This window comes from Glycine soja, chromosome 6 (genome assembly GCF_004193775.1).
Source record: "Glycine soja cultivar W05 chromosome 6, ASM419377v2, whole genome shotgun sequence".
Classification (NCBI taxonomy): Eukaryota; Viridiplantae; Streptophyta; class Magnoliopsida; order Fabales; family Fabaceae; genus Glycine; species Glycine soja.
The window spans coordinates 19,383,965-19,408,384 of NC_041007.1; the positions used below are offsets into that span (position 1 = coordinate 19,383,965).

General features: G+C 33.5%; 2 protein-coding genes and 1 non-coding gene across 3 annotated transcripts; 1 reads left to right on the forward strand and 2 right to left on the reverse strand.

Moving 5' to 3' along the window:
* Positions 1–7,524: 7,524 nt before the first annotated feature.
* Positions 7,525–10,769, forward strand: LOC114416640 (UDP-arabinopyranose mutase 3-like). The gene is made up of 4 exons (XM_028381588.1): positions 7,525–7,990; positions 9,296–9,546; positions 9,666–9,834; positions 10,234–10,769. The coding sequence occupies exons 1-4, from the start codon at positions 7,664–7,666 to the stop codon at positions 10,573–10,575; spliced, it is 1,089 nt and encodes a 362-aa protein (XP_028237389.1). The 5' UTR covers positions 7,525–7,663; the 3' UTR covers positions 10,576–10,769.
* A 2,995-nt stretch (positions 10,770–13,764) lies between these two features.
* Positions 13,765–13,836, reverse strand: TRNAD-GUC. The gene has a single exon. It is a non-coding gene; the product is annotated as a tRNA-Asp (tRNA).
* A 1,127-nt stretch (positions 13,837–14,963) lies between these two features.
* On the reverse strand, positions 14,964–19,660 carry LOC114415941 (squamosa promoter-binding-like protein 6). The gene is made up of 6 exons (XM_028380807.1): positions 18,085–19,660; positions 17,453–17,589; positions 16,369–16,486; positions 16,094–16,277; positions 15,599–16,018; positions 14,964–15,098 (listed from the first exon to the last, which is right to left on the reverse strand). The coding sequence occupies exons 1-5, from the start codon at positions 18,333–18,335 to the stop codon at positions 15,620–15,622; spliced, it is 1,089 nt and encodes a 362-aa protein (XP_028236608.1). The 5' UTR covers positions 18,336–19,660; the 3' UTR covers positions 14,964–15,098; positions 15,599–15,619.
* Between the last annotated feature and the right edge of the window lie 4,760 nt (positions 19,661–24,420).

Consider the following 24,420-nt stretch of genomic DNA (forward strand, 5'->3'; position numbering starts at 1 on the left):
GCAACGTTTGTTGAACCATAATAATGAAGAGCTCTACAGACAAATGGAAGGACTAGAGCACCAAATGAATCCAAATGCTGGGAGACCTTATGGTGGGAATAGAAGGGCCAATGATGGACCGAACCGAATGGAGGGGCAGAACAGAATTGAGGGAGTAAAACTCAATGTACCCCTTTTCAAAGACATGAGTGATCCAGATGCCTACCTTGATTAGGAGATGAAGATTCAACATGTACTCTCCTGTAATGATTATACTAAAGAGTAGAAGGTGAAGTTAGCAGCAACTGAATTCTCAAACTACGCCATTGTTTGGTGGAATAAAAATCAAAGAGAGATGATGAGAGAGGAGGGGCGCGAGAGATATACATGGACTGAGATGAAAAAGGTTATGCGAAAAAGGTATGTTCCTACTAGCTACAGCAGAACCATGAGACAGAAACTCCAAAGGTTGTCCCAAGGAAGTTTGACTGTGGAGGAGTACTACAAGGAGATAGAGATGACACTAGTGAGGGCCAACATTGAAGAGAAAACTGAGGACACAATGGCTCATTTTCTGAGTGGCCTAAATCCTGACATTAGAGATGTTGTTGAATTACATGAGTACATGGAATTAGATGACTTGCTACATAAGGTAGTCCGGGTTGAACAACAGCTAAAGAGGAAAATTGCAGCAAGAAGAAACTCATCCAACAATTTCAACCAGAACTAGACCGACAAATCCAAGAAGAAGGGAGGCAACTTGTCCGGTCCCCATGGAAAGTCAGCAGTTTCCAATGCTGAAACCAAACATAATTTTACCTCATCATCCAACATTGGTACCAGAAACATAAAATGCTTCAAATGCTTAGGTAGAGGACATATTGCTTCTAAGTGTCCAACTAGGAGGATCATGATCATGAAGGTAGATGGAGAAATCACCAGTGAATCTGTAAAGTGTAACTTCTTTGTGAGAAGGCTCTTGGGAAGTCAGATGCAGCCACTGAATAACACCTAAAGAAAAAATATTTTCCACACTAAATGTACAATTACTGGTAAGCTTTGCTCTTTAATTGTTGGAGGAAGTTGTGCCAATGTTGCAAGTTCCAGGTTAATGTCCAAATTGAATTTGGATACTAAGCCCCATCCTAGGCCATACAGACTTCAGTGGCTTAGTAAAGATGAAGAGGTAAAAGTGACTCGGCAGGTTGAGGTGTGTCTCACCATTGGAAGATACCATGATAGGGTGATGTGTGATGTGGTTCCAATGGAGACGAGTCATATACTGTTAGGAAGACCATGGCAATATGACACCAAAGCAGTACATGATGGCTTCACCAACAAGATTTCTTTCCAACATCATGACCAGAAAATTATTCTTAAACCTCTATCCCCTAGAGAAGTGTGTGATGACCAAATCAAAATGAGAGAAAAGAGAGAACAAGAGAAAGAAAAAAGTGAAACACCAAAGAGGAATAGGAAAAAGAAAAATGATACACCTGAGAGAAAGAGTGATACACATGAGAGGAAGAGTGATACACATGAGAGAAAATTTAATTGTTTAGCAAAGGCAAGTGAAGTGAGGAAAGTGTTACTTGCTCGTGAGCCATTCTGTCTACTGTATTGCAAAGACAGTAAAATTTCTACAGATAATTCTAATGAGTTAACTATTTATGTTTCTCCTAATGTTGAACCCTTATTTCAGGAATTTAAAGATATCTTTTCTAAGGAGATTCCTCATGTACTGCCACCTTCAAGAGGCATAGAACATCAAATTGATCTCCTTCTAGGAGCTTCATTGCCTAACAGGCCAGCTTACAAAAGCAATCCCCAAGAGACTCAGCATAAGGATGCACAGGCTAAAGTTGAATATGTGAAAAGATTGCATGAGCAAGTGAAGGCTCAAATTACAAAGAAGAATGAAAGTTATGCCAAACATGCCAACAAGAACAGGAAGGAAGTGATACTTGAACGAGGTGATGATTTTGAACATTTGAGGACAGATGCTTCCCAAGGAGAGAATGATGAGAATCCTAAAACTGCCCAAATACAAGGACCTATGACTAGGAGTAGGACCAAACAGTCAGTGGATACCCTTCAACAAATGGTAGCAGGCATACTTAACAAGACCCAAGTGGAGAAGGATGAAGGCCAGAGGCAAAGGCACTACTAAGAATATTAATTGTTGTTGAAGGTTCAGACTAATTTGAAGGTCCATGTCAAATATGTTTTATTTTTTATTTATAGTTTTTTTTTGTTGTAATTTTGGCCAAAACTGTTTAGAAGGCCCATGTTTATTTCTATCTTTTTGTTCAGATACACTATATGTATTGTTTTTGTTTTCAATAGAGGAACTTTTGACATTTGATAAAATTTGGTGAGAGTTTCTCTCTGGGTTCTTTGTTGAACCAATCTTAGACTTATCAAGGTAATCCTTGTGGTGCCTATCCTGACTTATCTTTTCTCTCTGAAAGTGGCGTCATCCAAACTCTTGACATGTATCAAGCAATCCGCTCCTAGTAAGGATCACATCAATAGGATAATTTTAATTTATTTATAAAAGTAACACAAAACAATATAAAAATAGTATATATTGTATAGACTTCTATTTTTTTTACCACTTCTAACTTTATGTCCTAGGCCATCGGCACATCATCATTCATTCCTCCGAATTAAGTTCAGAATTGGCCTGAATATACCTCACAAAATGATGTGTGGGTGAAGGTGACTCGTATGAAAGAAGGGAACAAAATAATTGAGATAGTAATAGTAATACTATAATGGCAGCATATTCTAAGGCATGTAATTAAAGACCAGATGTGCATAGTGATGAGACCAGCTGGAGAGGAGTGATGGATGCCGGTGAGAGAGTGCCAACATAGGAGCCATCAACCCAAATCTTGATTCAGCTAACACCATCACTACCAATCACAAAACTCCAAATTAATTTCAGACTTCATGCTACATCACCTTTATTTTCGTATGTATAGTTTCATCCATGGTAACTAAGCTTTGTGAATTCATTCATGTCAGTGCAAATTTCTATTTTTTTTATCCCTAAATGTTTGTTGTTAATTTATGGGTCTCTAAGGTATCTCCGGAGGTGGAGACTAATATATCGAAATACCCAAACTTACTTAAGTGATTGATCTATTTTAAAAGATATTAATTTTATGTGAAAAATTAAACTAATGCCAACTCAAAAACATATTTTTATTAGTATTTCTTTCTCTTTTATATATAATGGTCCTAAAAAAGGAGAATGGTTTGGACCTCTCCCTCTAACCAACCCAAACTTATAATATGCTAGAATCTTTTTATTTTTTTCATATTTTTTATGTAATTTTATAATTTTTATTGTGTAATTCTACACTTTTGACTTTTAAAATTATTCATTAATTTTTTTCATTTTATTATAATTTTCTATTTTTTTATTTTGTATTTTATTTTATTAGGTGGCATGATAACTCAATCTAAACCAATCGACTTGGTTTGATCTAAATATCCATTAAACCCGAACCAATCCAACCTCTCTTTACCCCTAGAAATGTTTAACTTTATTGGTGGCTTAAATAGAAAATGACCACCTCCTCTGGTTCTAATTTTGACATTCTGATCTTAATTTTAGTACATTTGTCAATTTGAATTTACTTTCGCCAGCTTAGAAGCCATCGACAAACTCTATTCTATTCACTCCTCGCCCATCACGCGCAAACTTTATATCACCACCCGCCAAACATAAAAAATAAAAATAAAAAAAATTCTCAATAGTTATATTTTCAAGCTTTGTTAATGTTAAACAAATAGTTATTTGTTCACAATAGTTTTAAAAAACTAATTATGTCTATAGAGAAAACAGAATAGACACTCACGAGATTTTTCTTTCTTTTTGATGAATATAACCATATGAGATTAGCAGTACTGTTGTTTTGTTGGAACTCAACCAATAATCAAGGAACATTTTCCGACAATAGGTCAACTTGTAACAACTTACGTTATTTAGGAAGCATTTGTTAGGCAATAGTCATGATTTCAGTCAATGAATTTGTCCTCTTTCAGTTAATAAAGTTATTAGAACCACAAGTTTTACGTGGTTAATTAGTTAACCGTTTGCCAGGACCATTCACGCCTCCGGTGTTTCCAGTACAACGTTATGAAAAGGATCACAGAGAATCTAATTAGAAATAAGTTGCTAATTAACGAACATAAGCACAAAAATTATGATCACTAGCCGATTAATTAATGATACTACTATAGTATTTGGTTTCTACTGAGCAATATTGACACTGTAAATGACGCATCACAGTGGGTTTGCTCTCATAATTATAATTTATTAGTGCATTTATTTAATGGGATTTTCTTTCATACAAAAAGAAAAAGAAATATTCAATTCGTAATTAAGTTTTTTAAGTCACAAATTATCCCAAAATAAATTGCATATTTGGAAATCATCCCAAAATAAATTGCATATTTGGACTCTTTCATGGATTTGGATGCGACCTAGAATGTCTTTATATATACTAGTATTTGTACTATTGTGATGCATGAAACTTTTATGTTGGAAGTAGATTTTAATAATTATTTAAATTATAATTTATAGCTTTTGCAGATATTATTTATTAAAATGATTTTATAACTAAATATTATTGATGTGAGTTATAAAAATTTAATTATTTTTTTATATTCTTATAAATATTTAATTATTTAAATTGAATATCTTGAATTTCATGATCACAATTAAACCTTTTCAAATTATATACACACGTTTTTTTTTAAAAAATAAAAGAAGGGAGGAGAACTATTGTAATAAGGTTGGGGGAATCCCAATTAGGTTGGCATTCCTCTTTTCAACCATGAAATAAGCGCAATTGATTCCTGTTAGCCCATATTTTTTATGAGCTAAAAATATGCTCTAAATACGAATTTTGTTAGATACTGTTCGAATCGAAAAGACAAGAAGGTAGGCTTCGAGCCATTGGGCAAGTCGAGCGGGCGTATGGTCGAATCGAAGGCAATGCAGCAAGATTTCTGGACTTAGCGTAATTTTTGACAAAACTTCACAAAATCAGTTCGACTTCGAGCAATATGGATAACCGTTCTAAGGAGCAGTTATGTGCATGCCAGGTGTACGTAGCAGGACACTTGGCGTTAGGATAATGTTCGACCGTTAGGGCAGTTTATTTTTAAATGTCTATATATAGCAGTTGTTAGTCAGATTTCGGGGTCGCAAATCATTTATACAAATCCTTATATACTCAAAGTACCCAGCGCAGAGAGAAACGAGTACTCAAGGAGAATGTATGTTTGTGAACCATTTTAAGTTTTCTGTAAACTTTACATTTCGAATGCAATGCATTTTTCATTTCACTTTAGAATTCCTGTCTTTTAAATGGGTCATTCGATCGAATGAATTCGTTGATCCTTTAAATTCTGCAATTTACTTTTCCCTTATCAGTTTACTTCCAGCATTTCGATTCTCTCAATGAACTCATTGCAATGATGAACATTCAAAACTTCACATCTAAACGTAAACACACAATTGACATGCTCCTGAGATTCACTAGTCGATCTCGCAAGCAACTCGATTAGACTAGCGATTGTTTACCACATTTCACAGTAAACAATTCCTCTGAAATATCATTAATAAAAGTAACAGTTAGCAACTTGGGAGAACATTGATCAAACCCAATCAAAGAGATAAAACTACTTAAATTTGTAGTTAGATAAAACTTGTCTATCATGTACAAAGAAAAGAAACTGTGAAGTGAGGAATGAAATCACACACACACACACAAAAAATGTTAGAGGTATCTGAGCGACTAATTTATCTCCACATGTATTCCTTGTTAGCTTTTCACTTATCTCAACTTTTAAAAACATTATTAAAATTTTCAAGATTTTTATGATGTTCTTTTGTAAAACTATAAGAATTATAAAAGAATATATAACACATTCTAGTGACACTAAAATTAAGGTTGCTGCTATTTCCACTCCCCCTTTATGCTAATACACCCCTTTTTTTATTTGTTTTCCCAAACTAACCCACTACACTACTCTCATCTCCTTCTCGCTCTTGTATATAACTCTCTTCCGGAAAAACACAATCCCCCCTTAATGCCTCTCCACATATAGCAACACATTTGACAAAATTCAATAACATCACAAACAATTTTCTCAATCTCTTCATTAATTCTTTTGAACCCAAATAATAATTGGTCCCAAAACACAACAAAATCGATTATCAAAGTGAAAATTGGAATTGAAGTGTCCCCTCAACAAAAAGAGGCATCCCTCCACCATCATCAGTGCAAAAACTCCCAAGTCCCACCACATTCTGGTGTCAAAAACCCTAACAAAGGCTAGCTAGTAGCCAGATGAGCCAAGTCGATTCCAAAAATAGTATCGTTCCCGATATTATTATCATGATACCACGTGCTAATAGAGTATAGAATCTATATGCTATAGTTTGACTCATCAACTACTTTGAACAGATGATTTAAAAACACAATTTATATAAATAAATAAATATGCATGATCGTCCTATCAGAGTCCTTGATTACATGACAATGTCGTTACTATGTCATTAGTTAACGGCTTATATTGTAACTTGACATTTGAAACAAAAAAATTATCCAGACTAAAAAAACATATTTTACAAGGATAAAAAATTTATTTAAGTTTTATTATTATGATGAATATATTATTATCTTCTACAAATCACAATTTATTTTAACTGATAATAATTTCAAATATAAATTAAATATACTAATTATTATTATAAGTATTATCTTCAAATTCAAATTAAACCTTCTTTTATTTTAAAATCTAATAAATCTTATTTTCCCTAAAATAATATTCTTATAATTATATTTTCATCTTAAATTTTAAATTAAATTAAATTATTTATATTTTATATTAATTTATTAAAAATTATGATAAAATAATTTTAATATATATTCTGAATATTTAAAGAGATTAAAATTAAATGCTAGTAATACTAAATTTAAAATTCAAGATGAAAATACAATTATAAGAATAGTATTTTAGGGAAAATAGGATTTTTTAGATTTTAAAATAAAATAAGGTTTAATTTGAATTTGAAGATAATACTTATAATAATTAATTTAATTTAATTTATATTTGAAATTATTATTATTATTATTATTTAAAATAAAATACGATTCGTATATATATATATATATATATATATATATATATATATATATATATATATATATATAAATTTTTTTGTGCAACATTTAATTCATTTCTAACATTTAAAGAGATTAAAATGAAATGCTAGTAATACTAAATTTATCGTAGTATACTTTATCAACAAAACAGCATCCAAAATCTCCAATTTTATCATTTTTTTTCTTCTTCTTTGGGTATACCAAATCTATTATTATCTATCCATAACACGAAAACAGTTTATCATTTACAAATATAATCTTTAAAACCCTTCCATTAATGATTAATCTTTCACACACGCACACGCTTTCGGCACGTGCCAAGTCCGAAGAACTTGAACTACATAAATCCCCCACACTCCAACAAGGCAAACAAAGTAGTAACAAACACAACACCATCCTCGTGCTCCTCGAAGCTCCAAAGCAACAACAGCAGAAACAAGAAGAAGAACCTTATATTTCTTTGCAAAACCTGCGATCCGAGGAAGAAAGCAACGATGTCGTCGCCGGGAAGCGCAGCAGCAACGGCGATTCTGAAGGAAGAGGTGGACATAGTGATCCCTACGATACGTAACCTGGACTTCTTGGACATGTGGAGGCCATTCTTCGAGGGATACCATTTGATAATAGTGCAGGACGGTGATCCTTCGAAAGTTATCAAGGTTCCTGAAGGGTTTGATTATGAACTCTATAACCGCAACGACATCAACCGCGTTCTTGGCCCCAAGGCACACTGCATCTCCTTCAAAGACTCTGCTTGTCGCTGTTTCGGATTCTTGTTGTCTAAGAAGAAGTACATCTTCACCATTGATGATGACTGCTTCGTGAGTCTCATTCGCCTTAATTGCTTCATCTTTTTTTTTTTTTAACTTTAATTCTTGGGTCTAACTTTTGAACATGACCTGCTTCGTGTGTCGAATTTTCTCTGGTTTTGGCTTCGGTTTTCTTCTATCTGTGTCTAATGATTTGTTTGATTTTTATTTTCAAAAAGAATTGTTTGGTTTTGAAAAAAATGAACAATGAAAATTTGACACCCACGCACATTCCTCTGTACTCGAGATGATACACTCTCTTGAGTTAGAAGCACAAACTTGTGGTTTGACCTGGTCCACAATCAAAACAGAGTCCGAGGTTTTAAAAAACGGTCTGTAACCGTGATTTGGCCCCAACATCAAGGTGTTTTAATTGTCTGCCATTACCATTGAGACCATATCCACTACATTTTTGCCATTACAATTGAGACCATATCGACTACATATTTTTCGCGAACGTGACGAAATTGCAATGTGATTGTGACCAATATTTAAAACCTGAAAAGAGACCCATGGCAGTAATCAGTTTTGGAACAGACTCATCTTGAAAAATAATTTGTAAAAGTGACCATTTCAACCCAAATGAAAAGTATAATCTTTTTCGAGATAATCTTGTTAGAAATATGGTCCAGCAACAAAAAGTGACACCTCTTCTAAAGAAATTTCGAACATTGGTTTGTCGTGTTGTTCAAAACTAACTCCTTCAACAGGATTCAATCTATTGTTTTCTATTATTTTTTGTTCTTAAAACACTTGTTTTACAAACAATTATCAAAAGTTAACAGAATTTGGAGGATAAATTGATGGTTAAGTAGAGTGAATTATTCTGGGAGACACTTGAACCAAAAAGTGAGAAGGAGATGAAACATGGCCTAATTCTATCACTTTTTTTTTTTACTTTTTAATATTTTACATGGAGCATTAATCGTGTTACAGATCAGGCACATTATCTTGTGAAATCTGAGGCCACATGTTCTTGTACAGTATCGTTGCTACTGTTTGATTTGTTTATTATATATATGTGAATGAATTGTCATGGTTAGATCCCAGGGGTGCTTACATTTTTCAAACAATAAATTGTGAATGAATTGTACCAGAAATAATATATTTTTCAAACATTTTAGGATCTGTAAAATTAAATTAAGCATTTATTTTTGTAACTTTAGCATTAGAATAAATTGTGTAGAGTGTTTAAATTTATGTGGAATTATAAGGTCCATAAAATTAAGATAAACAACAAATCATCTATACAATTATGTATTATAGATGATTAAGATGTGAATATGATGTCCATTATTTTTCTTTTTATTTTTTAAGGTTGCAAAAGATCCTTCTGGCAAAGAAATTAATGCCCTGGAGCAGCACCTCAAGAACCTTCTCAGTCCATCAACCCCATTTTTCTTCAACACCCTCTATGATCCATACAGAGAGGGCGCAGATTTTGTCCGTGGATACCCATTTAGTCTGCGTGAAGGTGTTCCCACAGCTGCTTCTCATGGCCTCTGGCTCAACATTCCTGATTATGATGCCCCAACTCAGCTGGTCAAGCCTCTAGAGAGAAACAATAGGTATGGATATGATATATATATATATATATATATATATATATATGTATCCTTTGCAATTGCATCATGCTAGAGTATATATGAGAAAAAAATTTAGGTGATGTTATGTACATTTTTTTCAGGTATGTGGATGCTGTTATGACTATCCCAAAGGGGACCCTCTTTCCCATGTGTGGTATGAATTTGGCATTCAACCGGGAACTAATTGGTCCTGCAATGTACTTTGGACTCATGGGTGATGGTCAACCTATTGGACGTTATGATGACATGTGGGCTGGTTGGTGCGTCAAGGTATTGTATTCTAAACTTGTATTAAATTTCCTCACTCTATCAAAGACATTATTAGATAGTCTGAAAGCATTACGTATTCATGATCCTAACTTATCTCTAAATGGCACTAATTTAAGTTTATACTCAATTATATGTGTCTCAACATAATAGTCTGAAACCACAGCATATTCATGGTCCTGACTAATCTCTACTAGGCACTAGTTCAAGTTTATACTCCACTACATGCGCCACTAACATATTGACATTATTTTTATCTTAGAGAAGCTCTAATCATTAGACAAAGAGAGAAAAATGGATGTTTTCTGATGGGTGTAGAAGGTCTAGTAGAAATTGATGTGAAAAAATCAGCACTCATCACTCATGTAAGCCCAATTGACTACTCTTTTGTTAATTATGTAGGTGATAAGTGATCATCTAGGATTGGGGGTGAAGACAGGATTGCCTTACATCTGGCACAGCAAAGCCAGCAACCCATTTGTAAACCTAAAGAAGGAGTACAAAGGAATTTACTGGCAAGAAGAGCTGATCCCATTTTTCCAATCTGTTTCTCTTCCAAAGGAATGCACGACTGCTCAGAAATGTTACATTGAACTCTCCAAGCAAGTGAAGGCAAAACTTGGCAAGGTTGATGAGTATTTCAACAAGCTTGCAGATGCTATGGTGACATGGATTGAAGCTTGGGATGAACTAAACCCATCTGGGCCAAAATCTGAAGCATTGCCCAATGGTTCAGCAAAGTAAATTCTTCATACATGTGGCTCTAAGGAGGGCAGAGGATATGCCTATAGCTATCATTTTACCTTTTTCAGTTTTTCTTTTCATAGAACAATAAAAGTTGAGTGACTCCTTAATATTTTTTATATTTTGTTCAGGTTGGAATGTAGCAATATTATTTAACTTTGAAATTTGATAGTGAGATTGTTGCTTTTGGAAAAGATTTCCCATGCATTTAACGCTGTCTGTTATTGTTGTTGGTTTCATCATCTATGAAAAGAGGAACATCACGCAGGCATATTTTTTTTTTCTTATGTGAAAAATGTTGTACGGAGTTCCATAAAAATGTGTTAATAACTTACAGATTCTTGCAGTAAAATAAAAAATAAAAAACTTAAAGATTCTTTTTCAAGTAACGAGCTACTAGAGTAAACAATTGTACACAGCACAGACAATATTAGAGTCCTATTAATAGACAGTTCATTCTAATTTGTAGCCCAATCAACATAGAACATGATGTAATTCAATTGGCATCGGACATGAGGTTAATATAAAAGGTATTTTGGTCTCTAAACGTCGAAAAATTCGTCCCTAAAAGATAAAAATTCAAATTTTAATTTTCAAAAATGAAAAAGTGTGACAAATAGATCCTTCCAGTACGTTATCATTGGGTCAAAATGTCAGTAAATTATCATTGGATCAAAATGTCAGTAATATTTCATTGGACCAAAATGTCAGTAAATTTTTATTAAACCAAAATGTCAATAATTTTTTTTAAATCAAAATGTTAATATATTTTCCTTGGACTAATTTGTCATACCTCAAATTTTGTTTCATTTAAAGGTAAAATATAATTTAATTTATATCTTCTTCCTCTTTTTTTATGGTTGTAAGCATAACATTATAATAAATACTTGAAAAATATAAAAGCAAACATAAGTTATTAACACATTCAGGATGAAAATGATTATTTACCCTAAAAAGTATAATCAAGCTACGCACGCCACCACATTCCTTCATTTTTTCACATTTTATTTGATAGTAAATATAATTTAATATATATAATTTTTTAAAATATAAATAAATATTCACTGCAAGATTACATAGTCATGAACGTATGATTTTTTTTTTTAAATTTGATTACATAATTATCGTACTTATCAAAATCTGGAGCTGTCTCACGTTAGGGTAGATATGGCTAAGGTAGGTCCCAAAATCTTGCACATCAAACTTAGGGTAGCCTTTGTTAAAAGGACAAAAGGGAGGACCTGCAAAACAAAAAACTCAGACATGGGTTAAAAGAGTATGAGTATGAAAAAAGTGAGAGGAAATCTAATACTTATAGAATTGAGTGGGAGTTGTGGATCTTTATTTGTAGGAGTTGTTAAGGTGATGTAATAGCCCTTATATTTGTAGGAGTTGTGGGTCCTGTCAGACAATGACTAAGTTGTAGATAATGATTAGCTTATAAATAATAGCTAGTAGATAATTGTAACTTACAAATAATGTGTAGCTTTAGATAATTAAATACTTTTCAAGAGATAAGGAGGTTACAACATATTCAAATAATTAAGTGGTTAGAAATAATATGTTCATTGAGAGTCTGACTACTAAGAATATGACGTCTGTGCTCCTGTGTCAAGCTCCTGTGTCAAGGTTGACGTGTGTCTCAGAGTGTCATGTAACTTGACACATGTACTTTGTGGACCATGGACAGGACAATTATTGACATAATATTAAAATATTCAACCATTAGTTAATAAATACACACTTATACTACAAGATAATTATTTCAACTTGATCAATAGTGTTGAGTTTGAATCTCAAATACACACTTATATAAGAAGGTTATTCTAACTTAATGATTTTGAGTTTGAGTCATAATTTTATAACTTCATTAAATACTCTAAAAAAGAATTTAATTATCTATAATAATCTTGTCTAATTTGAGTAGAATTATTTTTTGTCGTAGAAGATACATGTGACGTCAAAACAAATACATCTTCAAGTTCATGATCAAAGTTTGTTCAAAATATTTTTTGGACTATTCTATGTTGAAAAAACTCCTCTTGGATTCCAAACCGAGTAGTCTTAATATAAACTTGAATTAATTACTTTTTTTCAAAGCACAATCTTTTATGAGTTTCCGTAAATATCACTCTTATAGACAATTGAACAGGAAACACGGTTTTAGGAAACTATAATGAGTTTCTTGTTTTTCTAGTTCAGAAACTTGTAACGAAAAGAAAAAAAAAATTAGGAAAACGTTAGTAGCATTTTGTTTGCAGCGTTGGAGTGAACGTAAACGTGACATAGTTTTCCTTGTTTTGTGAAGTTGTTAATGAATTATCACAGCTTGTTGGCATGTTCAACGTTTCCATTTGCATGTTCCATGTGCCGCCCTATGCTCCTAATTACCCAAAAACAAAAGTTGTTGCCAACAATTAATTTTACCTTAACATGAAAGCCGGCCAAAACCAACATCTTTAACTGAAATCTCTTTTTCTTTATATTATTAGTATTTTCTTATGCATGTTCTTGTATGAGTTAATCTTATTCAAGACATGATCTGAAATTATATGTCAGTACCTCTCCCAATCGAAGAATAGAAACATATTCGTTACTTTATATGGAACTAATTAACCCTTTTTTTCCTTTCTGTTTAATCCATCTCTAATTAGTTTTAACTAAATTTATTGTCTAACCCAATATAATATTAAAAATAGAAATAGTGATCTATAAAATTTTAAAGTATTAAATGAGCGATAAATAAATGTATTAGAAAATTAAAGGAGTTTTCTTTTTTAATTCGTATGCTATAACTTGAAATGACAGATAAAACTTGGGAATGGAATCTATTTCAATCATTGTTTTAATAAGCTAAGTTAGTCATGAGGTACATGACAATTCCATAGCATTGTAATTGTGAACTATGATGAGTTGTTGTGACTTGTGTGGTCCTTCTTCAGTTTCTTTTTTAATTATTTTGGGGGTTTAGCTCACTTTTAATTAATTGTTGTTAGGTGGATTCTAAAGTTTTTTATTATTATTATTTGGTGGGTTTAGCTCACTTTTAATTAATTTAGAGTAGTTACGTGGGTTCTAAGGAAAAATAGAAAGCCCATCACTTTTGGGCCATCAGCTAGTATCGAAGTCATGTTTGCCATGTACGATACTCATGGTGAAAATAAAATCAATTTAATAAAAATAATTAAGCGCCGTTGCCGGGGATCGAACCCGGGTCACCCGCGTGACAGGCGGGAATACTTACCACTATACTACAACGACCTTATTGGTATCTTTTGCTACCTACTCTAATTTGAATAAGATAAAATGTAGGTTGTTTTACTTGTTTCACAGATTTAGCTCCTATGGTAAGAATAAAAAAAAAAAAAAAATCAGCTTTTACGTTCCGCGTTACAACGTAATTCGTGTTTAGCGTTTCACGGTTCTTATTACTTAAACTATAATCCCTTCTCTGTAAAAAAAAAAAAAAACTATAATCCCTTCAAGAAAAAGAATTCCTTGATTATAATGTATGGCTAAACTTGTTGATCGATCTCTCTAGCAGTACGTTATTTTGGAATCGAACATTCAAGATTGTACCTACCAATAAAAAACATAAACATTCTAGATTCCTGTGTTGGATTTCATCACTGTTACCATTATCAAAATTGAAAGGGTGCCCAAAAAAGTATGTCAACCTTAGTGTATTTTGAGTTTTAACATTATTTTTATTATCCATATACTAAGATTACATTTTATTTTTCAGCTTTTTACATTGAATGACACATTTAAAGTTTTTCTATTGGTATACTATCATAGGTTTTATCTCCTCCAAATTATTGAATTCTTTTATTTATTGATGGTGTAGTGAACCAAATAATTTTGATTCAATAACCAAACTTTTGAATGAGTTCATTTGATTCTAAAAAAAATGAGGCTAACTAAAAAACAACATCAAAATTTAGCTCATTGTTTTGCAATGTTTAGAGGGAAAAAAAAAATCATGTTTTAAAAGGTTAGATTTCATATACATACCCGCTTCCAGAGATAGTAGTTTATGTAATTGTAGTAGAATTAGTATGTAAAAATAGCTAACAAATTGAATGATAATTGCATTGTAATGGTAAATATATCTCCTGCAGGACTCGAGTTACTGCACTAGTTACCACAATATTAAGATGGAATAATAATGGATTAGTGCAGAATTAATATCCATCATGATATATATAGACTTTAGTTTCTAGTTAACAATTGTCCAAATTGAAGTATTTTTATGGCATGAATCAGAAGGGCACACTTTGATACATCTCAGGCTTTGGGTTATTATATATCCAGATGGATACATTTAGACTGAGAGGGACTATTGTGCCCGAATCATTGCTCAGCTTCTTAAAACGAATTCGCCCGAGAAAACCATGTAAACTAGTTAGCAGCAGATACCAATCACCATCTTAAGCTTCTCCCCACTGTGCCCTACATTGTTAAGGAATTGAATGACCGGCATTGGAGTCTGTCACAACATATTGCACAAACACAAGTTGTTCCTGAAGCAATTGTAAAAGAAATGTTTTAACTCTCTGAGCTACACAATATGTCATGAGAGAATTAAATCTATATAGAGGCTAGATGCACATGGAGACAACAAAATTTACTTGTTATTACATACATGTGGTGTATCCGTAATTCCATATCAAACAGTTAGCTTAATATTATAGAATAAAATCAAAAACCTAAACAAATTACATAAAGCTCTCGAATTATTTTGAAATGTAGTATTTATGATTCAAGATCAAGTTGGGGTATATAATGCTTTTGAGAGGTGGAATTAACACTCTTCCATTGAACTTATCGGTGAGCTGGATGAAATGTTATGGGACTTTGTTCCCTTCGAAATAACAAAGATGAAGGAAAACATGAAATGGTTAGAAGAAACATGATTTCAAGGTAGAGAATAATGTGCATCAGTATGCCAAGTTCTGCAGCAAACAGCTAAAGTAGTATGCATAGAGAAATGTGATGAATTTAAGTATATAAGAAAATGTACCTCTTTAAACTTGAAAGCATCTTAAGTAATCCGCAGAGAGCAGGAAGAGTCATTTTCTTGTTTCACCTGCAAGAACTGCCTCTGTTGCTCGACGCGCTGCAGTTGAGATGATAGTTGAAGCGAGTCAAAGGTGAGGCCGTCTTCACAGGAAAGACGATCTTTCACATTCACAAAATCCGACCCTTGGAAGATCCCATCTGCCATTTCAAAATTGAAAATTTCATTATTGTCTGATATCAATATGGGTCTAAGATGACGTCCATCTACAGGATTGAATTCAGGTGGAAACCTATCAAACACTCTATTTGAAGCCTGAGAACTTATTCCCATCATCTTTTCAGAAACCTGATTCATGCTGTAATGGCTATGGCTGCTTGGAATAACCATCGGGCGAGCCATGGGAATCCCTGATGATTGGCTTTAAGAGTTCTGGGATTGAGATGACAGAAGAGAGAGAGCACAGCCAGAGTCAGAAATTCACGATAGTCCTTGAACCGCTGATTCTGTGTTGAAAACATTGAAGTCCTCGCTTCCTAAGGAGGTGTCCTGGAATAGTGATTGTGACCCGGAACTTTGGCCACCAAGGGAAGGTGGATGATATTGATTATTGTTTTCAGAGAAGACGTTTCCTGTGGCAGACGTAGCACCATTTTTGTGAAGCAATGGAACTTGTTTTTCACTATACGAAGGAAACAAAGATCTTGACTGAGGATGTCCATTGGTAATAGGAATAGAAGAAAGGGGCCTAAAAGTAAAACTGGTGTTGTCTTCAGGCTTTGATAGGTCTCCAGTCACTCGCTTCGTATTTCTCATAAGACAAGACTCCACTGGGGAGTATCTCTTGGCAGATAAAAGATGATGTTAGCATGGTCTCCTGGAATCTGCTATCTGCAAGAACAATACATTACACTTCATTTTGTAAGTAAAAAGGCTGAGTTAGTGATTGGTCATAAACATATGACTTTATTCTTAGAACAAAAAGTACCACTCAAGCATGATTATGTACAGTGACTGAAAATCATTTCCTTCAGATAAGACACGAATATTCTCTTTGTATAAGTCACTTATGGTTCACATTCACCATGGGACCATAGAATTCAAAATAAAGCTATAGCTTACACTCAAAAAGACAATAGATAAAGAATGGCACAAAATCAGCACGTGGGAGAATATCAGAGGAAAAAGAACATTCAGAAAAAAAATGACAACTGTTAAAGACTGGTGCTTAACCAGCACATGCTGTATATGTACATCCAGTGTCAATCAACATTCAAAAAGCATCATATATTATTTCTCTTTTATTTGGTGATGGGGGTTTGAGAATATGAGCACATCTATGAATATATTTCTTCAAGAAAATAAAAATTTAAGAAAAGGAAAATTACAGTTCATATCATGGGGTGTTATGGCATGATAACAGTGAGTTTGCAAAAACATTGCATCAAATCAAAACTTCACAGAAACTTGTCAAACAAATGCGCAACAGAACTCACCAGAAACAATATCAAAACTGAGAAGTTACAAAAGTGAACATAATTTGACTCATTTTTCTTTGATTCTGTATTGGCAAATATAATAGAGAAACTCTCTGAAAAGGTGGAAATGAACTGAGAAAGTGAACCAATATATTTTGATATGCTTCAATTTCTGTATCTTTCATAATCAAGCAGTCAAACAAGAGTTGTGAAGGATTAGTAAGTTATAGCAATTCAATAATCATTTTTGAACTTCAGCAAATATGATGGAAAAGTAATTAACAAGGAAAAAAATAGATGCATCTTCATGTACTGCCAAGAAGGATGGAACTTAAGAGAGAAGCTTTATCATGATAAAATTTCAGAAATAAGTAATTACCAGGATATAGCTGAAGCAACCTCCCAGCTTTTCCAGAGTGAATACCCACTTGTGGTTTTCTTCGACGCTCATTGTGGCCTGCAAGGCATTTACGACAGCTACGCTTACCATCATCAAATTCAGCCAGCAAATGAAACCTGGATAGTATGCTAAACATTACAGCAGTGCTATATACCATAACCATACAGCTTCTTATTTCAAGTTTGTCCATTTTAATCCAGTGGAACAAAAAAACTACAGTTAATAGGAATATCCATGGAAGGGTGGTTTCTTCCATTTCTGAAACACAAGTAGGACCCAAAAAGGAATAGATCTGTTTAGCTCCAGAAGCATATCCAAGAGCCCAAATATCATAAATCTGAACTATTAGAAAAGGAAGATATAAAGTAACTAGGAGAAACAGTTAGAAATATAATTTGTGAAAGATTTGCATTATGGTAAGGCATAACCACATAGGATGAAAGAAAAAATCATATAAAAGATTTTGAAACTCATATGGCATACAATTGAGGAGGCAAAAAGTCACAAATTTAACTTTCCATCTTGTATGAAAAAGGATGGAAGTCTTTGGGAAGTCCAAATCTGCAACAAGTAAAAAGATTTGAAAATGAATGCTTGGAAAATTGACCTACCTACACCTACTACATTGCTGGCAAAACCTTTGTTCAATGCCATTCACTATAACTTTGTAAGTCTTGGAGTGAACCTCACAAACTTTGTGCCCCTTGTGGTAGTCTTTGCAGCCACTCAGATCCTTGTTACAGCCATAGACTTGGCAGTAAGCAGTCTGAGAATGTGCCCCCAAAGCTCTCACCCTCTTCGGCGGCGTGGACGACTCCAACAAAGACAAAATGGGGGCTCCCTTGGAAAATGTTGGAACCATGGCATCTCCATGGTCATCAAACCTACCAAGCTTCAGATCAATGAGTGAATTGCCACCATTGGAGTCCCCAAGAGAGTTCGAAAGCTTGGAATTGAAGTCCTCCCTTTAGGAAAATCCATTTGGGGCAGCCACAACAGGACTAGGACTAGTGATTCTGCAGTCAACAACATCATCCACCTTTCTGCTCTGAACAGCACCAATAGGATTAGGATCACCACCACACAACTGCTTCCCCAACATTCCTGGAAAACCCAACTCCCCAAAACCTTGATGATGATCCTCAACATTTTGCTGTCCCAAACCCAACATGTCATTGGAATAACTACGTGGGGTTTTCAGTTCCCAGCCCAAAAATAAACCTTTGCTTCACCCAAGTGTGTTGGAAGGTGATAGTGCCGCATTGGAGACATACCCTTTATCCTCAGCAACATAGCTCCAAGAATCCATAACACACACACACACACACAACAAGGATCAGAGTGCAAGAGAATCCAAACAAAACAACCCAAGTTCAACAGTGTCTCAACAGCATCAGAATGTCAAGTTGCACAGATAAAGCTTCAGCAGAGAAGAAGGTTAACAAATATGAACCGATAGCAATAACCACTTAAAAGTCTTCATAAAAAAAAAAAGCACTGTGCAGTGTGCAAGGTGCACGAGAGCCGCAACAACAAGGGAAAAGAAAAGATAGAAAAGCAAAACACAGTTTTCGTTGTTTCTTTTCTTCTATATTTTTAGGTGAGTTTCTTAATTGATGAGAAACCAAAATAACTTGAAAAAAAAGACAAGGAGAGTTAAAGAGAGAGAGAGAGAGAGAGAGAGAGAGAGAGAGAGAGAGAGAGAGAGAGAGAGAGAGAAGAAGAAGAAGAAGAAGAAGAAGAAGAAGAAGAAGAAGAAGAAGAAGAAGAAGAAGAAGAAGAAGTTGAAGGGAGAGGTACCAGGACAGCAAAGAAACTACAAAAATATCAGAACCCCCACGTGATATGAATCCGGAAACACGGTGGGGAACATGTTACGTTAATTTGCTGAATGCAAAGAGTGTGTCAGCTCAAGCCAGAGGACTCACTGTGTGTTTGGATACGCAGCACGGTGAAGCAAAATCAATTTTCTTTTCCACGGTCACACTGAAGCAACCCTTTGTTGCTTCTGATTTTTTCACGGTCACACACACCATGATTTTAGCTGTCAGAATCGATTCTGAAGGTTATCGAAACATGCACTGAATGGTGGCAAAAACACAATCCAGATAAATGAAATGAGAGAAAAAGCCATTCAGTCGCTTGGAAAAGGAAAATTAAAAACAGTTGCTAAAATCATGAGAGATGTTAGAATTAATTTCTCGCGAGAGACACGGATAACTCTACTAATAAATAAATAATTAATAATTAAATTTTATTAAATTAGAGAAGTTTTTGTATTTGAAGAGTAGTGGTTATACCAGCAGTTACTATCACTAACCGGAAAAAGGTTTCCTTCGTGACTTAAAAGTGCTCCCTCTGATCTATAACATAGAGAGATAGTAAAAATAATCAAGGGAATTAAATCTTGTTTTTCTCTTCTTCTAAGGATATCAAAGGAGGAAGCATTTTTATGGAAAAAAATACGCATTATTTGTTTATTTATTATTTGTAAGAATCATAGGTTTCAAAATCCGATTGATTTCTTATAATTGATAATCTAAGAAACCCTTAATAATTAAATATGTGTTATCTAAGATCTTGGTTATGAAATTATATGATTATCCATTAATGATATTTTCCTCCAAATTTTATGAACCCTAATTATGAAATTTAGAAAATTTATTTTTTGCTGCATGTATTGTTTTATTGGTAATATTTTATTGTTGTTGAATTCTAATTTGAGAAAGAAAGCGACACTTGCTGATTTTTTTTTTCAAAAATTATTTTTAAACGTGATTAAAGGATTGAAAGTTTATACCCTGCAATTAAATTAACGTGAATGCTTTAAAATTATCAGTAACAATAAATATGTATATGCTATGTGATTGAATTTCTATTATTTTGTTGCTTAAAATGTGAATCTATGGTATTTATTTGGCTTGGAATGAAATTAATAAAATGACTATGAATTGTTAATAGTAATAAGTATGTACAAACCATATATTTGGTTGGAATTAAGTATATGATAGATTTGTTAATCACCAAAGTGGCCAAGTCTATAAGGTTATTTAATTCTAAATTAATTATTATTTCAATTACTCATAAAATAATGGATGCAAAATTATATGATTATTGGTTTATGGGTAATTGAAATTAATTGTTATAAGGCATTTATGGATCGCCCAAAGGTTGATTAGTTGTTCTTATAATTAATGAATATAATTATAGGCGATTTGTGTATATCATTAGTTTTATTTATATACCCAAAGGAAATAGATACTACTAATTGGTGCATATTTAATTGGCAAATAATGTTAAGAATTTTATTAGCATCATCATGTTTGTATGTTGTGTGTTGGTGTATTTCCCAAAGGAGAACATCAATATACATTGATTGTTATCTGAATAAATTATATGTATGACTTGTGCTTTATGTCCCAAAATGCTTATGTGAAGTTTTATTATGCAGTACTTGTTCTCAACTCATTGAACTCTCATGTATCATCTATACCAATTTTTAATGGGCTTAACTTCTCTAATTGGAATGAGTAAGTTCAATTTCATATCAGTGTTTTGGATCTTGATCTTGCTATATTGGAAGAGAAGTCTGCTACTATTACTTATGTTAGTAGCAATGAAGAGAAAGCTCGTTATAAAGCTTGAGAAAGATCTATCAGACTCATCCTAATATTCATGAGAATGATTGTTGCAGACAGTATTAAGACAACTCTCCCTAAGACCGATAACGCTAAAGAGTTTATGGGGTTAGTGGGAGAGCGCTCTCAAACAGCTGATAAGTCTCTTGCTGGAACATTAATGAGTACACTGACCACCATGAAATTTGATGGTTCGCGTAGTATGCATGAACTTGTCATTGAGATGACAAACATTGTAACAAGACTTAAACCTTGGAAATGGCTGTGAATGAGAACCTTCTTGTTCAGTTTATTCTAAACTCATTACCGTCTGAGTATGGCTCATTCCAAATGAGCTATAATACCATGAAAGATAAATGGAATGTGCATGAATTGCACAATATGTTAGTTCAGGAAGAAACGAGGATTAAGAATCAAGGAAGTCACTCAGTTCATTATGTAAGCCACCAAGGGAATCAAGGAGTAGGAAAAAGGTTTGTGAAGAAGCATGATAAAGGCAAAGGGTCATTAAAGATCAATGACGGTCCTGTGCAAATCCAGAAGAATGCATCAAAGAGCAATAATTGTCATTTTTGTGGAAAATTTGGACACTTCCAGAAGGATTGCCCAAAGCGTAAGTCTTGGTTCGAAAAGAAATGTGAGCTTAATGCTCTTGTATGTTTTGAATCAAACTTAACTGAAGTTCCTCATAATACATGGTGGATTGATTCTAGATGTACGACTCATGTTTCTAACATTATGCAAGGATTCCTTACATGCTAAACCATAAGCCCAAATGAGAAGTTCGTCTTCATAGGGAATAGAGTGAAAGCTTCAGTGGAAGCAGTTGAGACTTATCGTTTAAAACTCGACACTGGACATCATTTAGATTTACTGGGAACTCTTTATGTACCTAGTTTATCTAGGAATTTAGTTTCATTATCTAAACTTGATGTTACAAGATACTTTTTCAATTTTGGTAATGGATGTTTCAGTTTATTTAAGCATAATCATCTCATTGGTACTGGTGTTCTTTATGATGGTTTATATAAATTGAAATTAGATGGTTTGTATGTTGAAACTATTTTAACTCTGCATCATAATATTGGAACTAAACATAGTTTAGTGAATGAACGATCTGCTTTCTTGTGGCATAAACGTTTAGGTCACATTTCTAGACAAAGGATGGAAAAATTAATAAAAATGAAATTCTTTTTGATCTAGATTTTATGGATCTAAATATTTTGTGTGGATTGTATAAAGGGAAAACAAACAAAACATACAAAGAAAGGAGTTACAAGAAGCACTCAACTTCTTGAAATTGTGCATACTGATATTTGTAGACCTTTTGTTAGTTCTTTCGGAAAGGAAAGATACTCTATCACCTTTATTGATGACTATTCATGTCACGATTATGTCTACTTATTGCATGAGAAATCTCAAGCAGTGGATGCCTTAGAAATTTACTTGAATGAAGTAGAAAGACAATTAGACAGAAAGGTGAAAATTATTAGATCTGATAGAGGTGGTGAGTATTACGGAAGATACGATGAAACTGGGCAACACCTAGGTCCATTTGCTAAGCTTCTTCAGAAACGTAACATTTGTGCACAATACATAATGCCTGGTACACCACAACAAAATGGTGTATCAGAAAAACGTAATAGAACTTTAATGGATATGGTTAGGAGTATGTTAATAATTCAACTTTACCCGTATCTTTGTGGATGTATGCCTTGAAAGCTGCCATGTATTTGTTGAATAGGGTTCCTAGTAAGACAATTCCAAAGACACCTTTTGAACTGTGGAGGAATAGGACACCTAGTATAAGACACCTGTATGTTTGGGGTTGTCAGACAGAAATAAGGATTTATAATCCACAAGAAAGAAAAATGGATACAAGAACAATCAGTGGATATTTCATTGGTTATCCAGAAAAGTCAAATGGGTATATGTTTTATTATCCTAATCATAGTATGAGAGTTGTCAAAATTGGAAATACAAGGTTCATTGAAAATTGCTTGTGCTTCTAGTAGTAAGGTGATTGCTCCTTTAGTTATTATTACAAACAATGATGAAGAAGTAAAATACAATAATGAGCCCATGATACATAATGAACCTATTATGGAAGAACCACAAGAAGTAGCATCAAGGAGGTCTCAAAGAGAAAGGAGACCATCTATTTCAAATGACTATGCGGTATACCTACATGAAACAAAAACAGACTTAAGCATAAATGATAATGATCTAGTTTTGTTTTCACAAGTTGTAAGTTGTGATAATTCTAAGAAGTGGTTAAATGCCATGAAAGAAGAGATAAATTCCATGGAACATAATGATGTTTGGGACCTTGTAGAATTACCAAAGGGTTGTAAGAGAGTTGGTTGTAAGTGGATCTTCAAGACTAAGCGTGACTTTCATGGCAACCTTGAACATTACAAGGCTAGACTTGTTGCTAAGGGATTTACTCAAAAAGATTACATTGATTATAAAGAGACGTTTTCACCAGTCTCATGAAAGGATTCTTTCAGGATTATCATGGCATTATTAGTCCATTATGACTTGGAGCTACATCAGATGGATGTGAAAACTGCCTTTCTTAATGGAGATTTAGAGGAGAATGTTTATAAGGACCAACCAATGGGGTTCTTAGTTGAAGGAAAGGAACACATGTGAGCAAATTAAAGAAATCAATATAGGATCTTAAGCAAGCTTCCCGCCAATGGTATTTGAAGTTTAATGATACCATTATTTCCTTTGGATTTAAGAAAAATATTGTTGATCGTTGTATATATTTGAAGGTCAATGGGAGTGAGGTTATTTTTCTAATCTTGTATGTTGATGATATATTGCTTGCAACTAATGATCTTCGTCTTCTTCATGAGACTAAGCAGTTTCTTTCTAGTAACTTTGAAATGAAGGATATGGGTGAGGCAAGCTATGTGATAGGGATAGAAATATTCTGAAATAGATCACAAGAATTGTTAAGCTTGTCTTAGAAAGCATATATCAATAAAGTACTAGAGATTTAGGATGGAAAAATGTTCAGCATCTTCCATTCCAATTCAGAAAGGAGACAAATTTAGTCTTGCACAATGTCCTAGAAATGATCTGGAACAAAAACAAATGAAAGCAATTCTATATGCTTCAGTTGTTGGGAGTATTATGTATGCTCAGATCTGTACTCGACTAGACATAACTTTGCAGCTGGAATGTTAGGAAGATATCAAAGTAATCCAGGAATGGAACATTGGAAAACTGCAAAGAAAGTTCTGAGATACTTACAGGGAACAAAAGATCACATGCTTACGTATAGGAGGTCTGATCACC